Genomic DNA, 22,131 nt, shown 5'->3' on the forward strand with positions numbered 1-22,131 from the left:
AGTTAGGGTCCCATGAAAAGTTCAAATGGATAGTCACTATAATTGATTAAATGACTTGTTAATTATATTTAATAAAATGTGTGTTTTTCTCTTTCTAACATGGCTACACCATCTTATAAGGATATCTAAATCTCTTAAGGATTATTGAATATTTTACTAGGTTAGAACAAACATAATTTGATTTCAATACAACCTTTCTTAATGATTATTTTTTCTTTTACATATAAATGGAAAGAGAAAAATGAAATAAATAAAAGACTTAAGTATTTTTAGTCCCTCAAATTTAGGATATATATTCTTTTGATCCGTTAAATTTAAAACTTTTGTTTTTAGTCCTTATACTTTCAAAAATATTATTTTAGTTCCTCAAATTTAAAACATTTGGGAGACTAAAAAATTATTTAAGCTTTTTCTTTAGGCCAAAATATATATAAAAAAAATTAAAATTTGGTAAATCAAAAACAAATTTTAAATTTAACGGATTATATAAATTTTAAAGTAATATTTTTTTAAGTTACAAAAACCAAAAAAATAAATTTTGAGGACCAAAATAATAATTTATTATATTTTGTAGACTAACCATAACTAAACCTAAAGAGAATAATAAATATGAAGGATAATATAATCCAAAAATGAGAAAAATGTTTAAAATGGGGTGAAATGTTATTTTTTAAATTGTAAGTAATATTGGTAACTATAATATTTTTCTTTGGAACAACCTCATTAAAGTACTACGAGATTCAGTAAAATAAAACATATTATAATAAAATCTAAGTATTTTTTTTCTTTAAGTACATAAAATTTTGGTTAAATTACAATTCTTATCTTATTATAATCTCTAATTTGTATTTTTTTTTCTCTCTATTTTTAAGTATGAAATTTTTGTCTCCTTTTTTAATTGACTATTATATAGATTAATGATCTATCACTATACTAATAACATGAAGACTTATGTGGATTGATGAGATGACATTCTAATAATGACATGAATGACAAGAAAATAATTTTTTTTTAAAAATGATAATAAATAAAAAAGTAATCATGGAGAGACCAGAACTTATGACCTTCACCTTTCACCATTTAAATCACTAAATTCCTTAAATTTAATATTATAACTTAAATACTATATTATATATAGCATTAATGCTTGAGTTAATTAATTTTTTTTTTTGAATTCCTTGTCTAATGTTAATCTAGTTTACAATTAATAAATTTTTTAATAAAATAATAAAACTTTTAATAAATTAATTATATAATTTATTATTTAATATATTATTTTATTTTATTAGATGAAAAAAATATTGAATAATAAAAATTTTATTTATTAAATGAAAAGTATAACATAAAATAAATAATATAACATTAGTATATATTATTTAATATATGTTTCATACAATAAATAATATAAATTTTATAGTAGTAAAATAAATAATATACATTAAATAGAGAGAAAAAAAAGTTAACCAAAATAAAAGATAAAAATGATCGTATATTTATATGTATTGTATAAAAAAGTACATTAAATAATAAATTATTTAATTAATTTACTAACAAATTAATTATTTTATTAAAAAATTATTATTTATTAAAAAATAGATTTACATCAGATAAAAAATTAACAAAAATAATTAACTCAAACAATAATATTATATATCATAATATTTAGTCTATTATTGAAAGATTAGTCAAGATCTTAATTTCGAATCTCGGTATCATCATTATAATTCATATAAATCATATATATATATATATATATATATATATATATATATATATATATAATAATAATAATAATAGATTAAGTGACTTGTTTGAATGGTCAGTTACCATGAAAGTCATGGGTTTTTTTTTTTTTGGTAAAGGAAAGTCATGGGTTTTAATCCTCACATATCATTTTTTTTATATTTTTTAAATATCTTATATTTTCTTATCACGTTTGTCTGATGTCAATGATTTACATTCCATCAAAACCAGAGAGTGTCACTTTATTGGTACATGTGAATCATCACAACATTAACTAAAAGTATACTTGCAAGAAAATTTATATTTATCCCACCCTAAAATATGTGTGAAGATTGGAATCTATACCGTTTTAGATGCAAAATTAAACCTTTCAAATTATAATTCAAACCTTTGGATTTATCGAAAAATATCATCAAATTAAACCATTTAAGATTAAAACCTTAACAATAATAAACCAAGAGAAGCAAGGAAGTGGCGAACTGTGAACGGTCAAATGACCCATATTCATTTTTTTTCCTACCCAAATACAATTGTAAATCTTTTACATCAAAATAATATTATGCAGAACAAAAATAAATGTACTCATCTCTGGTCCGTCTTGTATTTTCATTTTCTATTTTAACTTTTTAATTACAAAACAACCACCTTATTTTCAATCAATTTATTGTTTTCAAATATTTACAATAAGTACTAAAAGCATCCCTTTTTAACTTTTCTTCATTTGTTGTATAAAATATTTGAAAGTAAGAAACAGATTGGATACAGTGTGACATTTTCTGTAATTAAAAATTAAAAAGCGGAAAATAAAAACATAAGTAAATGGGAAAAGATATGAATTTTTAACATAGTAAAAAAATGCAGAATAGTTGAAACCAGAAAAAATCAGTAATGTTGAAAAATGGATAACAATTTATTGAAATTTTGAATGCACACTAGTATTTCAATTCAGAATATTAACGACTGAGTTGTTAATAGATCAAATCAAATACTTGAAAGTTGGCTTTCAGTAGAACAAATGGCATGTGATTCTCAACTTAGACTGAAGAGATAGCTGCTGTCCAGAAAGAAAATATGCACAAATGGATGTTTGTTTTCAACTTTTGTTAATTTGCTTTCTTCTTCCCTTTTTACTCTATCATCACAACTCCTCTTTTTTGATAAGGCCCCCAAAAGTAACAGCCCAAACCACTAATACCAACCCAAGTAGACCACAAACCGCCCAACCTGATGGGCTGAATTGGAAAAGGGCCCAACTATTACTGCCTCCAGTTTGCTTTGATTTGGGCTTTTTTAGGCCCAAACGTGACTGAACCAATCGAAGAAAATCCCTGTAATTGATATTTTCAGTCTTCACCTAATCACCCCAGGTAAAAAGTAAGGGTAGAAAGATCATTAGAACATTTTCATATTTAGCACAAAAATAGACAAAAAAAAATGAGCAAAACCTACCAGAGCATCTTTAGAAGTACCAGCACCAAAATGACCAACTATGGAGCACTTAATCTTTAGCAGTCTTTCTAATTGACAACTAAATCAAATAAAGCCACTATAGCTGCAAAAAATGGATCCATACCAACATATCATAAATATGCATCTAACTCCAGTATCCCAACATCAGGAAATCTGAAGTTCCTACGTGTGGATACAGGTGTACCAATAACCACCTTTATGCCATAGATTGATTTCAGTTTTCCAATTAGAAGTGTTTTACTCTTTACTAGCACGCCTGTATCTCTTTGAGAGAATCAGTGAGCATATTGTAACATGGGCTTTTTGACCAAAGTGGGGTCCTTTTACAAGTTATTTACGTAAATAGGGCTCTTTTAAAAGTATTTACGCCTTTGGGGCTGTTTACAACGGTGTCGCTATGGGCCATAGCGACACCAGTGACACGTGGCTTTTTTCTTTTTTTGTGTGCGAATGAGCCACAATGGTGTCGCTATAGGCTGCGCTACCACAGTTGATGGCCCAACGAAAATGATGTAGCCCATAACGACACTGTATAAGAAAAAAAAAAGAAAACAAAAATAATAGAAATGTAAAAATAAAAATAATAAACTGACTTGGTTATTATATATTTATAAAACTAAAATTAACTTCTGCACAAATTTAATTATAAATTAAATTATATTAAATTTTTTTAAGTGGCGCTATGGCCTATAGCGACACTGTGTCGCTATAGGCCATAGCGCCACAAACTTTTTTTTGTTTTTTTTTTTTTTAAATTATTCACTGAAATTATTTTTTACAAACTTAATTTTTTATTCATTTTACATAATATTATATTTATAAATGTATGTTTTCTGTAATTTTTTTAATTTTATATAATTTTTAAACATTTTTATGTAATTTTTTAAATTTTAAAAGAGGCGCTATGGCCTATAGCGACACATAGCGACACTGTGTTGTACTATTTGTTTGGGTCCTGTATTATCATTGTTCAAATAAATTGATTTGGATACTTTATGATACGTGTATGGGTGATAAAAGTGACATTGAGAGAAAGGACATGCTCCCTTTAAAGCATACCCTTTGAAAGAACTTTCTGCTAGACTTTGTTGGCTCACAATGGACCCTCATAATATTATTTATTAATTTTTTGATTTAACTCTTGCTGCGTATTACACAGCTACTCCTAAAATCATGTCATCTCGCAGTGGTAAGTGTTGGGTACTTGTGGGTGTGTTTAAAGTATGAATAAAAGAAAAATATAGTGGCGCTGTGATAGTGGCGGTGTAGCCTACAGCGCCACTATACTTTTGTTTTTTTTTTTTTAATTATTAAATAAATTATTTTTTATCATATTTTAATTTATTTACGAATATCATAAAAATATGTATTTATATATTTAACTATTTCTGATTTTTCTTTATTTTTTACATATTTATTTTTTATTTACGTTTTTTAATTTTTTAAATAAGTGGCGCTGTGGCCTATAGCGACACAGTGTCGCTATAGGCCATAGCGCCACTATATTTTTGTTTTTATTATTATTTAAATTTGTATATAAATTATTTTTATCACATTTTAACTTATTTCTAAATATGTGGCGCTGTAGGCTATAGCGACTTTAGTGAAGCTATTTTGTGGCGCTATAGGCTGTAGCGACACTATTAATATGGCTTTCATGGCTTTCGTGGAGTTTAAAAAAAGCCACGTGTCACTGGTGTCGCTATGGGCCATAGCGACACCGTTGTAAACAGCCCCAAAGGTGTATATTCTTTACAAACAGCCCCATTTACGTAAATAAGTTTACAAATTGCCCCACTTTGGTCAAAAAGCCTGTAACATGAGGTGGCAGTAACTAACAGTAATTAAAGCCATTAACTGACATGTCTCACCTTTCACTGGCTAATGGCTATTCATCCGGGCAACACCTCACTTTAGGCAGGTGAAGCAACAAGTCAACTTTTTAGCCTTGGGCATTCGAGGTTACAAATAGTGCAATCACTGTCAAAAGTAGATAGGGGTGACACAAAATGATCAGCTTAATGTAGTCCCTCAAGCAATGTTAACATGGCCAAATAGAATGATCAAATATTGAAGTTATCAATCAATAAATAAAAAATATGTAAAATCATACATACAAAAGTTTTGAAAAACAGGCATACTTGTCTTTCCCTCGACCTGTGGGGATTGAGAATTGAGGCTAGTGAGATTTATGTAAACACCATATCCTTATGCTCTTCAAATATTGGGAACACTAAGAAAATAATTACAGTAGAGAAATAAGATAGAAAAACTTGGTAAGACCATATAGACATAAAAAGGTATCTATGCTACCATGATACAAAATTCTTGGTGCTCGAGTAGAAAACAAACACAAATAAGTAAAACAAACTACTCTCTAGACCCCATCAGAAATAGTATAGTGAATTTTGTACAGAGAGGTGGCCGGAGCCTGGGGACTGTTATTTACAATGAATTCTCTGAAGTTAACTTTTTATAATCATGAATCAACTAACTGAGCACCTAATGCATTTTTCAGTGTATTTGACACCCCCACCCTCTCCTTACACCTACATTCAGTTCAATGCCATTGGAAATCAAAAAACAAAAATGCTTCTAAATGCATTTCACAACCACAATTCAAAACCGTGATGCTAAACAGATGCGTGTGATACATGTGTTTCATATACAGCAATCCCAACACTAATTGCTTCAGTAAGATTCCTCTAAAGGAATTTAAAATTGTAGCACTTATATGATTACATCACCTCCAAAGTAAATCATCATTGATGATAGTTTCTCAATATAATAGGTTTCAAGGATGGAAAACTACACCAGGAAAATAGAAAGTTGCAAGAATTACTTTTATTTAAAATTTCTTTACATTTTCTATTAAAAGAAATATCTATTACATTTGTTTCATATACTTGGCAGGGAAGAGGGATTCAGGCTACATAATATCCATATTGCACAATCCCAACACAATATCCTCAAAAAATCCTGAAGTTCCCTTTGGAATTTGAGGATCTAAAAGTCCCCATGTGTTTGTGTGTGTTACTGTTATAATCTGCTTCAGTTTTTTGGAAAAATACCTGGAAGTCAAGTGTCACTCTTTTAATGATGAGAGTCACTGGTGTCAAGATAAGCAAGTTACTTTCAATGGAACTACCAAGAGAGAAGAAGCAGACACAAATAACGATTACTGCCCCTGATAATTCCATCATAAAATGGCGTACACAAAAGTCAACTAAGTTTTCTTAACAAGAAGTTTCTCTATTGCTTCATCACAAAGCTCAAGAGTATTTTCCCAGTTCCCTTCTTCATAGTTTACATCAACAAAAATATCATATATCTCTTTTTCTGCAACGAACCCTTGAGCTCTCATCTCCTCAAATAGCTTCCTAGCCTCCACAAATTTCTTCCTCTTATAGAAACCCTTTACAAGAGCATTATAGGAAGCAGCAGTAAGACTAAATCCCCTTTCAACCATTTCTTTATACAAAAACCATGCCTCTTTCATATTTCTAGCTTTACAATGACCTTTAATCAAAATATTATAGGTATTACTGTCAGGCATCACTCCTTGAGCATGCATCCCTTTATAAATCTCAGTAGTGACACGCATGTTATTTCTAATACAATACTGTTTCATAAGAGAATTGAATGTTGTGGCATTTGGCATTATGCCTTTTTCCAACATCCATTTGATTAGTCTTTCACCATCTTCCAACATCCCTGACATGCAAAATCCATTCATTAGCACATTGAATGTAACAATTGTAGGTTGAAGTCCTTTATCAAGCATAATCCGCAGCAATTCGTGAGCCTTAGCCATTTCACCCATCTTACAATAAGCATCCATGAGTGTAGTATATGTAATAGTGTCAGGATAAAACCCTGCCAGATCCATTTCTTCCATAAGTTTCACGGCTTGCTCTATATTTCCTACCTTACAAAGACCATTGATCATTGCATTATACGTGCAGACATTTGGTTGAAGGCCCTTTTCAGACATTTCATGAAGAAGCTCATTTGCAATATCTACCTCTCCACGTTTACACAGGCCATCAACCAATGCAGTATAAGTGACAACATTAGGAGTCAGAGCCTTCTCAACCATCTGGTTGTGAAGAGAGAATGCCTCTTTCATTTCCCCTGCCTTGCAATACCCATCAATAAGAGCAGTAAAAGTAACTTCATCTGGTTCCAACCCTTTACTGAACATTTCACTAAACAGTTTGCGTGCTTCCACCACCTTTCCAGCTTGACAGAGACCATGAATCATGGAAGTATATGTCACAAAATCAGGAACTATTTTCTTATGCCTCATTTCATCAAAGAGTTTGTATTCAGCTGAAACTTTCCCAGACTTGCCAAACCCACTGATGAGAGTAGTATAGACCACATTATCCGGAAAAATCCTCTGGTTTATCATCTCCCTCAAGACTTGCTCTGCTTCAACTATTCTACCACTCTTACAAAGAAGAGCAATTATGCAATTGTACGTGTATTGATTCGGTTTTAAGCCCTTTCTCTGCAACTCTTCCATGAGCTTCAAGACCTTGCCTAGCTGTTCAACCTGACAATATCCATTAATTATAACGCTATAACTTACAACATCAGGAACATTTCCCTTAAACTCCATTTGTATGAGCAGATTGTGTGCTTCTTTTACCTTACCCAGTTGACAAAGCGAATGAAAAATAATATTATACGACCTAGTGTTCCAACAAACACCCACTTCTGGATACTCTCTGAACACCCTAATTGCCGTCTTTATCCCATCAAAACTGTTAGATAGCCTAGCTAGAAACAAATTACAAGAATCTATAGTGACAAGAACACCATATTTTACCAACTTATCAAACAATTGCCCAGCTTCTAGAAGCAACCCTGCCTCAACAAGAACTTGAAAAAGCACATCAAACACAAGAGGGTGTGCACCCCAGTCCTTGTAGGTATAAATCAACCTCTCCGAAAAGCGAGCAAAGGAGTTACTAACATCCAAATGGGGCTTTTCCCAGAACTCAAAAACCAGCCTGTGAGCCATTTTCAGATCCTTAGAAGCCACAGCAATCTGAACCACAATGCAAAGGGCTTCCAAGGAAGGGTCCCGGCGCAAGCTCGCCCAATTGAAGAAATCCAACACAAGTTTATAGTCATCCTTGATGTTCATGAGAACCCAAATGACATGATCAGGCTTAAACCTAGACTCAAAAGGCCTGAGAATCCGGCGAAAGGGCTCGGCGCGGCGCTGCTTAATGGTGGTGGAAATGTGGTGCACAAAGTCACTGTCTGTGACTGAAGGCTTTCTTGGGGAGTAATCAGGAAAAGGCCTGGCATTGCTTGAACCCAAAGAAGAGGAAAATTTCACACTCAAACATCTTGGACCAAAACCCGTAAATGAATTATTATAATGATAGTGAAAACAATGGAAACAAGAGAAGATAGTTGCTCTCTTCATGTGCAAGAGGTAAACCCATTACACAAGTTTTGAAATTTCTCTTCTACTCTGCCAACAGAGAGGGTCTCTCATCAAGAATTCAAAAACACGACCAACAACAACATGGTACGAGAATGATTGCATCTTTCCTTAATAAACGGAAAACGTGAACGAAGATTTGAATGAAGTGAATAGTAAATGAACCTGAGAAGAAGGGTTGAGGAAGCTCTAATCTTTGGTGCGGCTATCGTCTCACTCTCACCACACGAAGCTTAGGCGAAAACGGACCCATCACTAAGGTTATTGCCAAATAGCCCCAACTATTCTCAACTTATCATTTTCTTTCTTTTCATTTATTTCAAAATTTGCTAAAGTTATTCATCTTGTATTTCAAATTTAGCATAATCCTCTGTAAATTTAAATTAAAATAATTAATTTTATCATAGCCTTCTTAAGATTTATTTTTAAATATAAAATCTTTTAGAGATTTTTCTTCATTTCTTGTTTTTTCAATGTGTCCTTTTTTATATTTATTGCTTAATTAGATTTTAGTATTTTTTTTAAAATATTATATCATGATATATAAAGTTAAAATCTAATTTTTATTTAGAATAATATTTATTTAATACAAATTTTAATAATAACATATTTTATATAGTTAAAAATATTTATTTGTTACAAATTTTAATTATATAAAATAACTATTTATCAAGGAATTCATATTTTGTATGGTGTTATATTTAATTAATATAATTTAATTTATAAATAAAAATGATAAATATAAATTTGAATTAGGTATAAAAAGTTTTTTAAAAAATCTAAAAATACTCTCATAAAAAATAATTTTAAAAACACTTTCAGAGAATTCATATTTAATATATAAAAATTGATTTGGATGGACTAATATTTTGAAATTGGACCCAATGTATTTCTAGGACAAGTTTTGATTATATTTCGGATCGCTTAATCCAATTTAACATATAATATTCTCTCATAAAATATAAATATTTTTTTAATTATTATGCATAATATTAAAAAAAACTAGTCTTATATTTATAATGTAATTATTTATTTTAAATTATATATATTGTAAATTATACCTTACTTTAAGTTTTGTTCTTGTTTTATTTTATAATTTAACCATGCGTAACAAAATCAAATTAACCCAACTTTATCCATATAATTTTGAGTCTTAATCAGGTTAGTTTGAACAATGATAAGCTGATTCTTGCTCACCCCAAATTAGACTAATAATTTAAAGATTTAATATATCATTTAGTCATTAGATTTTTTTTAAAATTTTTAATTAGGTCTCTGAATTAAAAGACTTATAAATAGTTCCTTCATCTTTCTGTATTTTTGTAATTTAGTTCTAGTATTTAAAAATTCATTTACAATGCATAAAATTTTACATAAGATTTTTAATATTTGCATTTGGATAATAATATAAGATTATTATTAAGTGTAATCATCTATATGTATCAAAAATACTTTGTGAAATTTCATAAATTGTAAATAAATTTTTAACCTCAAAGACTAAGGGATTGTTTGTTTAAAAAAAAAAGGAGAAGAAAGAGGAGTTTCAATAGAGAGAAAGGGGGAAGGAATTGTAAATTGTTTGGTTGAGAGGAGGGAACAAAGATAACTTTTTTCTTCTTTGATTTACGATAAAAGATGACGAATTTTAAAAACAAATTTACTTTTGAATCCTTCCTATATTTTACACATCTTACTTAAAATGTTTTAAAATTCCTCTATTTCCTTCCTTTCCAAATCCCTCAATATTGGAGGGACTAAGATTAGTGGAGGAAGAGTTTATTCTCCTCTCCTTTAAAAGTTGAAATGGAGAAAATAAAAAATAAATAAATAAATAAATAAAATACATCACTCTTCTTTATTCTCCTCCAACTAAACACTAATATTGTATTTGGTAAAAAAAGATAAAAATGAAGAAAAGATAACAGAAGGAGAATGGATAAGAAACAAAGTGAAATTTAAAATTGTTGATAAAGAAAAATAGAAGATAAAATTTTAATTAATGTATATTAAATTAAATAAAAAAAACCAAAATTAATAAATTTAAACATTTTATTTACTTAACAATAATTATTTTTATATATTAAAATATTTTTAAATAAAATTATTTTTAAATCCTAAACCCTAAAAATAATCCTAAACGGTAAATATAATTGATTATGCAAGGAAACATTCACCTAATAACTGAAGTTTTGCAACAGATGGACAGTAACACTCAATAACTTTCGCGTAAATCTTCTCACTTTTGCAGGAAAGTTTTTTTGTATGGATTTCTTTGCTTTTCTTTACATTTTTTCGCTGCCAACTTCTTTGTTGTTCTCTTCTCTCTCCCTTTACTTCTCTCACACCAAACACCATAAATAAATTACAATATATATATATATAAAGAAAAAAAATAATTACTGAAATCTAATTATTAAAAAATTCTAAAAAGTCCAAAGACAAAATGATGTATTAAACTTAATTTAAAGTATAATTTAATATGTTTTTAGTTCTTAATTATTTTATTTTCAACTTTCACTTTTAATTCCTGAACAAATATTTTACTAGTTTTCGTTAATTTTTACCAATGATTTTCACTTTAAATCCTTAAAATTTCCCTTCCATTAATATTTTTGGTATCTAACATTAAAATTTTTTGTTCATAATGAGAAATTTTAGATACTAAAATCAAATAAAATTTGTTTATAAACTAAAAGAGAAAATTAATGAAAATTAAGATACTAATAACGTATTTATTCCTTTAAATTATGAATGTTAGGGAGATATGTGATAAGGAAAGACACTAATAACGTATTTATTCCTTTAAATTATGTATGTTAGGGAGATATGAGATGAGAGATAAGAAGGTAGCAATTCTTCTTCTCCCAATTAAATGAGAGTTGCCATCTACCACTACTCGGTACTCACAATAATTTTGGCTTGGCAAACCAAATATGAAGTCAAAGCAGAAAAATAATTTCATTTGGCTTCTGTAACATTCTCTACATTACAAGTTCACAAACCATCGGTTTGCTTCAGCGATTGCTATAGTATTCAACATTATATGATACACACTGGCCATAATGGTCCTCAGTGCCTATGTACAGACATATAATATGAATATTCTGATGATAGGCTATGTCATCTCATGTTGCAACATAGGGGTTTCCCCTGGTTTTGTAACTTATCCCACATACAGGTCATTTGTCGTGGAGATTGGTAATGTGCAGTGTAGTAATCTTCGATGCACCCATATTGGCAGAACTTCAAGCTGTGCACATACTCAACTCGTTTTGAACTGTTGAACTTCCCTACCCACATTCCCATGCTCACATCCTCCATTTTAAATAACTACAACACATTGAAATTGTCATCAATAAGCTACCAACTCTTTCGCCCCGTTTGTCAAGACACAAGTATATACATAAACTAGCAGAGATCTGTTTGGATAAACTTCTACAAAAATACTTATAAAAGAAGAAAATAGAAATTAGCTTCTCTCAGATACATAAATTATTAATTTTTAAAAACTCTTTCATATTAGTTTTTTCATAAAGATATTTTTAACTTTATATACGTAAGTTAATTTTAACTTATGGAGAAGTTTATTTCATTTTTCCTTCCTATTTTTTACCCTTTTAAGTGTTTTTGAAGAAGTTTTCTAAACATATTTTTAAACATATATCCATGCAAGTTTGCATAAAAGAAACAAGAGGTAGAGAGTGGCAAACACAATCAGTCTATCAGGGAGAGGTCAACAAGGTCATTTGTGAACATACTTTTAATCTGCGCTTCTCGAAGTTTGATACAATGAACTCTGCGATGTCTGAAGAGACTATATAACCTGGACCATTAGCATAGGTGGGATACTCTTCCTCTGACCATTCCTGGTTGTTATGAACAACAAATTTAAATCAAAACATAAGGCATAAAACAGTTAGCATTTTCTCATGCAGAGTTTCGTGACTGAAATTGAGTGTCATTTTCATATAACTTCTAAACTTCAGCTCACTGAAATGCAACCATGTTACGTGTAACTCTTACAATCATATTCCTGAACACTATTTGAATTTGATCAGTTAAAAAAATCAGAATACTTAATGTTCTGTTATCATCTGCTCAGAATTGCAGAAACATATCGTGCAGAACTTCAACTAATCACCTAGAAATTCAAATGCACAACTAATGTCAAACAACTGCATCAGGTTAACCACATGGGATTCTAGGTAGAAGATATTTAAGCAACAAACTTTCATCCATGAATGATGTATGTAGAAAAATATCCCGGTAGATGACTAGTAGTTTCTTTAAATACTCAAATATAACCCTCTAAGCATTCTGGGAAAGTTAAAAACTATGGTGACCAGCATGAAAAGTAGACAAGACAGGACAGCAAAAAAACTAACGCAATTTCAACAATCGCCCATACTACATATCATAACAATTTGCAACCATGCACTACAAAAAAAAAAAAGGAAACGAAACTGTGTTTAAGTAACAGTCCACATTATAATAAATTTTAACAATCACCCATACCACATATCATAACAATTCGCAACCATGCACTGCAAAAAACAATTAGTAAAAGCAACTGTGTTGCCACAGTCCACATTATAATAAAAATATTAAGCTAACTACATATGTTAAGGCAAAACTAAGAGAAAAACTATACCTCATATGTAACTGCCCATTTTCCATGACGAAAGGGCCGGTGGTGGTAATTCATATTTCCAATATAGAGACTTCTACCATCTACTTTTCTTGCTTCGCTAATGATAGAATCTATTCTGACAAATGTGTCATCATCACACTTCATGATATACTTGGCAGGCACTGAGCGAATCTGACAATAAGAATTTTCAATAACAGCCAATAATATAACAAGAAACTTAAATAAGATACAGGGAACACAAAATTTACAACACAAATGAGCATTATTCAACTCTGCCAATACTCACCCCATATTCAGTGATAGCTATGGTCTTCAACACAACAAGGTCATAATGATCCATGTATGGGACTATAACAATATCGCCAAAATAATCAGCTTCTTTCTTTATCTCCACATCTATATCTTTCCTTCCGTGCTATTATTAGAAATGAGAAATGTAAAAATAGTAAATATTTTTAATGAAAAAAGGTAGTTGTGGATTATATTTTATCACTATTGGTGTCGGGAAGATGCATTCACTCTTACCAAAGCAACAAAGAACCGGGCCACGACATCAGACGATTTGATTAATTTATGTTGCATCCATGATTTCCTTACTGCCATCCGTTCAGCAAAATGATTGCCAGCAGAAAGTATTCCAATGAAAAGTTCCACATTCACATGGAGAAGAGGTGGAGCTTTCCATTGAGGAAGTAACTCAAGATGCATCTGTGGAGCAAAACTTGGATGTGACGCGGGTAAGGAAGCTGCAAAAATAGAGTGCATATCCACATCCCCTTTTACTGATAGACCAGTTGCATCCTCCAAAGAAAAGCCCTGAGAATATAGCCTAAACAATTTAGATATGTCTGAATTCACACAATAAATTGAGACATGATTAGTGTACCAACCGTGCGATAGGGAAAAGATGTCACATGCCTTCCATCCACACTCACATGGTATCCTTCCATGCCAGCATTTACGGTGAGAACAAATAATTTCCCCTCTACAAAAGGGTATGGCCAATCTATAGTCACCTTCTTAGTCCTCCCTATCAGTCTAGTTAACCACCATGTTGCCTTTGCCTCTTCTGCGCGGCTATCATCATCACGAATCCACTTTTCACATTTCACCTGTCCATCAACTTCATAAGGCACAGAAAATCAGCAAAGGGAACAATGTCCTTGGAACCGACATACTGATAAGAAAAAATGAAGCACACTAAATGCATACATTCACCGAAGAGAATGAAAATAGTAATATGAGGAAAAAAAATTGTGCTTTTCTATAGTCTAATTCGCAGCACGGACCATAGTAGAATACATAAAGCAGGAATAATGTCCATGAAGAGATCAAGGCCCTAAAATTCACTACATATCTACTCACAAAATTAACAAAAAGGCGGCTGGGGAGGAGCCCAGAGACTGTTATTTACAATGAATTCTCTAAAATTAACTTCTTATCATCATGAATCAACTGACTAACTGAGCACCTAATGCATCTTTGCCGTGTATTTGACACTCTCACCCTCTTCTTACACTTACATTCAGTTCAATGCCATTGGTAACCAAAAATGCTTCTAAATGCATTCCACAACCACAATTCAAAACCACGATGCTAATCAAACAAAACACAACAATCATTTTCAACTGAAAAATGAGAAAGGTTGAAATGAATCACCAGTATCCTCGTCAGCCCGGGACTTCCATCCCTCACACCTGAGAGCAGAACCCCACTGCATCCTGTAACAAGTGTTCTGCTCAATCACAGGCTTGCCACTATAATCCCCCTTCAACCTGGGGTTGAAATGCAGTATCCTCGGAGGCTCTTCCTTGTCCACACTCTTCAAACCCTGAAGCTCCATCATGAACTGTGACACCATCACCTTCCTCTCCCCTTCCTTAACCCCAGATATCTTAGGATTGTCCTCCCAGTGAGCCCAACGCGGGGTCCCCACAAGAGTAACATGAGAACCCAGCGTCAACCCACACGGAATCAACATGATCCCTTTCTTCTCCCTCAATTCAGACCCGGATAGAGAAATTGAATGCTGACACGAATCAGAAATGTTCTCAGCCACATTTTCAGTTTCCTTCACACTTAGAACTTCTTCCCAGAGCCTCTTCCCTTCAAACCAAGCATGCCTGGCAGCCATGTGGAGTTCAGAAGCCTCGTTTTTGGTGTCATTCAAAGCCTCAATGAAACTCAAGGTGGAAACTTTCTGCAACCCCTGCATGATCTTTCGATGCAGTGAACCTTGTAACACCCCAGAAGCTTCTTGCGAGAGAAAGTTTGAGTCTTTGCTGAGATGGGTGCGTTGGTGTTCATTCCCCAGCAATGAGGACACTGACACAAACCTCGTTTTGGAAGCGAGAGAGATTTCGATTTCGAAGGTGGTGAAGAGCAAGTAGAGAAAAATAAGAGCAATGAAAATTTGAAGAGGCTTAGCCCTATTGGGTAGGAACAACAATGGGTCTAGCTTCTTCACCCTCTTCATTGTTCTCAAAAATCACAAGTTGAACACTGATTTCTAATTTCTTTTCCACCCTTTGAGAAGAATCAGAAGCAATGGGAAATTTTCCTTTTTGAGTAACGTTCAATGCATCAACGGCTTTAGAAACTTAGCCGTAAAGTGGAACAGAATCAGCAGGGACCAGCCTGTTCACACTTCACACCCAAATTTCGATCACATGAATGCAAAAAAAGAACCAGAGAAAGCTTTTGTCTTTCTGTACAATGTAAAGTTTGATAATTTCTTACAAATATGATTGCATTCACAATTTTAACATATTTTTTAATGCTCTCGAAATAAACGTTTTTTTTTGTTACAAAAATAAACGTATATTTTTTAATGCTGTAAAAAAAACGAATATTTTTAGTCGACAATTTACTACCACAACTAAAGTCTATTAAAAGTTCTGAAGTTAATAAAAAGTGAAATCCACGAAATTTATAAACTTTCATTAATTGTCTAACATTATTAATATTTATAGACTGATAATTATGAGGAAAATTATATATATATATATATATATATATATATATTTATATTCGGGCATTAAATGCAAATACATTTTTCAAGAAAAATAATGTATTCGCTGTAAAAAAAACGAAAAGTAACATAATTTCCATATATTATTATTATAAAGAAATTATACAAACAACAATATTATATTATTTTATGTATACTTTTCAAAATAATTATTATAAAAATTAAAAAGTTTCATTATATATTATAATTTGTAATTGAATCACTGAATTTTTTTTTTCATAATGCGAATGTACTGTAACTAAATTCAATTTACTAACGCGATCATACAAATTTAATTTACTTTTCTTAATTTTTTTAAAAAAGCTGTACTTAAATAATGATAAAAATATTTACACAATAAGATGGTGTTTAAATTAAATTAATTGATGGAGAAAAAAAAACATAATTAAATGAGGACGAGTTAAGTTTTTTTGATAAAAATGATCAATAAATATAATTGATTATAAAATAATATGATTGAAAAACAGATCTAAAAAATAATAATAACCTAGATGACACTAAATATTGATTATCGATTTTTATGTTAGAATCGATTTTGCTGCAAGTGATGGAATGATGATATATGTAAAGTGATTTTATAATATGTTATAATGATTATTAAATTTTGTTATAAATGATAATTTGTGATGGGTGAATGGGATGTTTGATTATTAAATTCTTTTATATTAAACCTTGTTATAATGATGTAATAGTTTATAGTGTGTTTTATGGGGTTGCATTAAAGAGAGACATGTGGTCATGAATTTTACACCTCACATTCTTGGGTGTCCAGCTCCAGATGGGGTAGGTGGTTAACATGTTTATTCCCTATCAAGCAACATACTTTGCATTTTCATTAAATAAATATAAATTGAATAATTACTTTGCATGTGTTGAAATATTACTTTCTTTATTTACTTTGCATGGAAGAAAAGGCTTAGAAATGTGTGAGAATTCCGAAGAAGGAAAGAAAAAAGAGTTTGTGTGATTTTGAAAATTTGAGTTGGGATCTCGAAGACCGTTGGAACTTGGAAGAAAGAGTTCATTCCAAGTGGGGACCCTCGCCATGGGACACCAACACTGCGATTCCTGATGGAGATGTTATCGATCCGCTGCATTTCTTTCTCTCTTTTTTTTTCTTTAATGCTTTGTTTAAGGGAGGGAAAAGAATGGAAGAGAACAAGGAAAAATAGTGAAAATTTTATTTAATAAAAATTAAGTAAGAAATTGAATGAAATTTATAATTATTTAATACAGTAAAATTAAGTAAAAAATAAAGTGAAATTGGTATTTATAATTATTATTTTATTTTTATTTTATAAAATATTTATGATTAATATTTTTTATTTTATATAATTTTACATATTTTTTTAAAATTCACAAGAATTCTTTTAATGGAAAGGTATAAAAAAAATGATGTGGATCCATTTTTAATTTCTCACAATTCTCTTTAAATATTTTTTACCAAACGCATATATTTTTTTAAAAATTCACTCTAGTCCATTTTAATTCATCCTCCTCCCTATTAAATCACCTCCACTAAACATAAGTTAAAGCTATAAATTAATTTTACTTTTTAAATTTAATTGTGAATTGAAATATCTATGTATAAATATATATTTATTTTAAATATGAATCTTTCTAAGATTTATTATTTGACAATAATATTTTTCAAAAAAAAATCTTTAATAAAATTGTTTATAAGAATTTTTTAATTAGTAGTTTAGTTTGTGCAAAATCAATAAGGTATAGTAATAAATTGATAGATATTAGGTTTCTTAATTTGTACAAGTAAAATTTACTTTAGTGATCTTTACCTTATGTGAAACATTGTTATTTTTTTTTAACGTATGTTTTATGTGATTATATGCTTTATTTTTTAATATTTCTTGATTCGCTTGAGAAGGGTTAAAGTGGAGAGAAAATTAAAGTTGAGTTATAATAGAAAAGAGAAATGGAGAACTTCATAAATTTATCATTTCTTAACATTCTAGAGAAATAAACTAGAAAGAATAGTTCTCAGCAAGGCGAAGACATTTTTTTCTTTTAGTCCTTCTATAAGCTCTTGATCTTCCTCAACCTAAAGATTTAAGTTTTAATTAATAGAAATTGATCATGCATTATTAATTGACTGATATAAGAGTAAAGTGTTAAAATAATCTAACATGTTATAGAAACGAATTCATTCAATTCACAAAAGAGGCTCACAAAAGACAATTACATCATAATTTTAGATACAACGATTAGCAAGACATGACTATTATAAAACCCAACATTCTATTAAAGTTCATAAACAAAGAGAGAATGTATTAGCCGTAAAGGTGAATAATCCTTCTGTAAGGGTTGATCTCAACCTCTAATAAAACCTTAATTCAAAACAATAAGAGAGAAAAGAAAAATACAAAGAACTAGTTTGAAAAACAACATGATTTGGTATATTCTAAAAAATCTTATTTACAAGAGAAAACTAGGGCGATCCTTCAAGCACAACTGTGCATATCAAGTAACACATTTGTGCTTCTCAAACATGGGCGTCCATAATTCTTACACAATCATGCTACAAGGAAGCACGACCTTGTATCTTGTGCATTGGTGTGTACCCTCTAACATAGGGCATGCTTCATTTAAGCACAATTGTGCCTCAACTAAACACGACGACTATGCATGGTGCCTCAACTTGTATTTTCATCTTTTTGGCTAGTTATTGTATCGATTTCTCTATTTTGCATCTTCTTACCTTTTTGTTGCACACTTAACCAAAAAGTGAAGGTTGCCAATGAAATTGTCCATTAAGCAAGGCAAAACAACAGTAAATAACATATTAAACTACAATAGTTGGAGGGTTTAACACAAGGTGATGCTATGAGTTCCCCAAATCAAAAACTCTAACATTGTTTGTTATGACACCTTCTCAACAATAGAGCTCGAATCCTTTATGAGAAAAGTCTAAACCCTAAAAGCCTTTTTCAACTCATAGTGGTGCCTTGCCAATGACTCATATTTTATATTTTTATATTTAGATGCACCAATACTATGATAGATCAAAGAACTAAGAAGCAAGAAAATGAAATATTGAACCGTGGAAGTAGCTTGAACTAAGAAAGTAAGCGACCATAGGAAGATACAAAGCAAAGATTGAATTTGAGCATGACTAGTCAAGTCAAGTGACAACCAAAGCAAGAGAGAATAAAAGTGTGTTGTGTACACAAGAATAAAGCATTTTGTTTGTGCTACATCCCATGAGAACAAAGACTAAACAATTATTGTAATACTCCTCAAATTCGGCATCTTCATGATTACACTCTATAATAGTTCACACAGTGACATTTTACACAACTCTTCATTAGTTAGAACCTTATATAAGTAATCTTTTTTGAGATGTTTGACCTTCTTAGGATCAAGGAGTGTCCCTACAAACACATAAGACTTTTTAGTGTGCTTGGTCTCACTCACACGCTTTCTATAGCAAACATTTCAGAAAGTCATTTATCTCTAAATCGTTCTAAGTCAGTCACAATTAACTATGAAATTTTTAAGTAACGAGCTACTGAAAAGAAGATGTATCTTATTAGTATAAGTAATACTAATTAATTTTTTTAAGTCATCTTCAAGTATATTATCACACTTGTACAACATCAGAATCCCTCTTATGATTTGGTGTGCCCATGATGTTACATTAATGTAATAAATAATTTTTAAAGAAATTAAAATAAAATAAAAAGTAAGTGAGATACACAAATTTATTGCAAAACAAATTTGCATGAAAACTTTAATTTATGTGCAAGAAAATCTGCCTGAAAACTCTTTGGGAAAAAAAACTATGGGAAAATTTTTTTGACGAAAAACTCTATTGAAAATTAAAGATTTCTAAGTGTCTGAATATTTAAAATAAATGTTTGTCCGAGACTTATATTTGAGGTTATTATACAAACTCCACAGTAATTAATCTATGTGTTTGGTGAACCACTAGGGCTTATATTTTTTTTCTTCTTCTTCTTAGTCCATGAATGTGTTGTGTTTGCTTGAGTCACTCTTGTCCATGAATGTGTTGGGTTAGAGGCCCGTGGTTGATGAGCAAGCACCACAAATTTGGAAAGAACAAGATAATGTGTACTTCACTAGCTTCTTCTTTTATCAACTAATGTTCATCCCAGCCAAAGCTTTCAACTGTATGGTTCAAATGATTAAATTCATAAGTTCCACTGTCTCTTCCCAGACCCAATTGTCCGCTTCTATGCACGCTCGAAGCATTACTAAGTGGCTTATATTAGAAGGTTAGAATAATGGTATTCATTGTTATCTGAAACTTTGGTGTGAGCAACAACATTGACACTAAATTTATATAATCAGAAGCAACAAATATATTACATTTTCGTTTTAAAGAAAAAAAGCTATCAAGTTCAAGACCCTCTCAGATAAGGATTTTATATTTAATACTGTATCCTCACTTCCTGTGTGGTTTTCTTTTCTAAAGATGTTTCCTCCAATTTCCAAGGCATCATTTATGCATAAAAATATTCGCCACAAAATATAAAAAACACATAAATGTGTGCAGTAAAGGTGTAAACAAGGGTACCAAATTTAAGGATAAAAATTCAGACTACGGACATAGATGAGTCCTTGAAGTATATAAAATTTGTAATAATGAAACTGTCTTCTCTCTTCTGACTGGGGGGTCTCGACATAAAAGTACACACAAAGAATATAAAAAGAACATCAAACTTGGCAAACTTCTCAATTGCACAACCAACCATTATGCTTTGTATGGGAGAAGAGAAAGAATTTAAGGAAATAGAAGAAAATCGGTAAAAGTTGATTTAATAGAAAATTGATAGAAAATATTGTGATATTTGTAGATGTTTAGTAGAGTGAAATTAAACGAGAATTAAAGAGAAATTGATATTTTAAAAATATATTTTATGCAATTAGATTTTTATATAAAATATATTATTTAACTAATTATATTTTTATCTTTTATTAACTAATTATTTAGATAATAATATAGGAGGAGGAGTCTTGTTCATGTATTTTTTATGGAAAATTTCATACAAAGTCACACTTAAAAGAATGAAATTAAATCTATATGGATTCCATCATAATTTTCTCACAAATTCACTTAAATCATCTCCTCCACACACACACATTTGTGATATACATTAATGATTAAATTGGACACTATAAGAAATGTTATATATAATAATATACAAAAAATGTCACTATAGGTACAATATATATATATATATATATATATATTTGACATATAGTTACACACAATTTTAGTATTGATTTTGAATGAGATTTAACAACATATTTTGTGTGTCACTATAATCTTTACCCACATTTTTAAACAATATACCAACATATATTATATTTATTGTGTGGGTAAAAATAATTTTTAGTTATATGTATAGGGTTACTATAGGGTGTATGTTACTATATGACAATTTTCTTGTAGTGGAAATATAAGGTTGGGTAATCACTACCCTTTGCGAAAGCCAATTCGTAAAAGTTCACCAATAAAATTAGAGTGTCACTTTTTAATAGTGTCTTGAGATTCTTACTATAAGAAATCATTTATAAAGAATTAATGTACTTTTTTAAGCATATTTTACAATTTTTATAAAGTATTGATTTTAATTTTTATTTTATATTCTTATCAAAAGTTGTGAGAATATGTGTTTCTGTTTTATTTCTTACACTCTCAAATTGTCATTTATCATTTTTATTAGTATTAATAATTTTTTCATCTCTCAAAAAAATTTAATGACAAATAAAAAAGATAAAATTGATAAATCA

The 22,131-nt window shown here is 30.3% G+C and overlaps 2 protein-coding genes across 14 annotated transcripts; both read right to left on the reverse strand.

Moving 5' to 3' along the window:
• Window positions 1-2,629: 2,629 nt before the first annotated feature.
• On the reverse strand, window positions 2,630-8,947 carry LOC109818004 (Pentatricopeptide repeat (PPR-like) superfamily protein). 13 transcript variants are annotated; one of them, XM_020383374.3, is made up of 5 exons: window positions 6,285-8,947; window positions 5,355-5,446; window positions 5,085-5,193; window positions 3,193-3,295; window positions 2,630-3,097 (listed from the first exon to the last, which is right to left on the reverse strand). In XM_020383374.3, exon 1 carries the CDS (start codon window positions 8,654-8,656, stop codon window positions 6,440-6,442), a length of 2,217 nt encoding a protein of 738 aa, XP_020238963.1. In that variant the 5' UTR covers window positions 8,657-8,947; the 3' UTR covers window positions 2,630-3,097; window positions 3,193-3,295; window positions 5,085-5,193; window positions 5,355-5,446; window positions 6,285-6,439. The 13 variants fall into 13 exon arrangements, with proteins under 13 accessions (XP_020238963.1, XP_082926205.1, XP_082926200.1 ...); XM_083070079.1 differs by having other exon boundaries at window positions 2,630-5,193; window positions 6,285-8,537; window positions 8,840-8,947; XM_083070074.1 differs by lacking the exon at window positions 3,193-3,295.
• A 2,627-nt stretch (window positions 8,948-11,574) lies between these two features.
• LOC109818015 (hydroxyproline O-galactosyltransferase GALT6) lies at window positions 11,575-16,051 on the reverse strand. The gene is made up of 7 exons (XM_020383395.3): window positions 14,985-16,051; window positions 14,216-14,448; window positions 13,851-14,141; window positions 13,612-13,740; window positions 13,326-13,496; window positions 12,433-12,540; window positions 11,575-12,004 (listed from the first exon to the last, which is right to left on the reverse strand). Exons 1-7 carry the CDS (start codon window positions 15,799-15,801, stop codon window positions 11,795-11,797), a joined length of 1,959 nt encoding a protein of 652 aa, XP_020238984.2. The 5' UTR covers window positions 15,802-16,051; the 3' UTR covers window positions 11,575-11,794.
• Between the last annotated feature and the right edge of the window lie 6,080 nt (window positions 16,052-22,131).

The sequence above is a fragment of the Cajanus cajan genome, chromosome 3, assembly GCF_000230855.2.
Source record: "Cajanus cajan strain Asha chromosome 3, NIPB_CcT2T_4, whole genome shotgun sequence".
In the NCBI taxonomy this organism is placed as follows: Eukaryota; Viridiplantae; Streptophyta; class Magnoliopsida; order Fabales; family Fabaceae; genus Cajanus; species Cajanus cajan.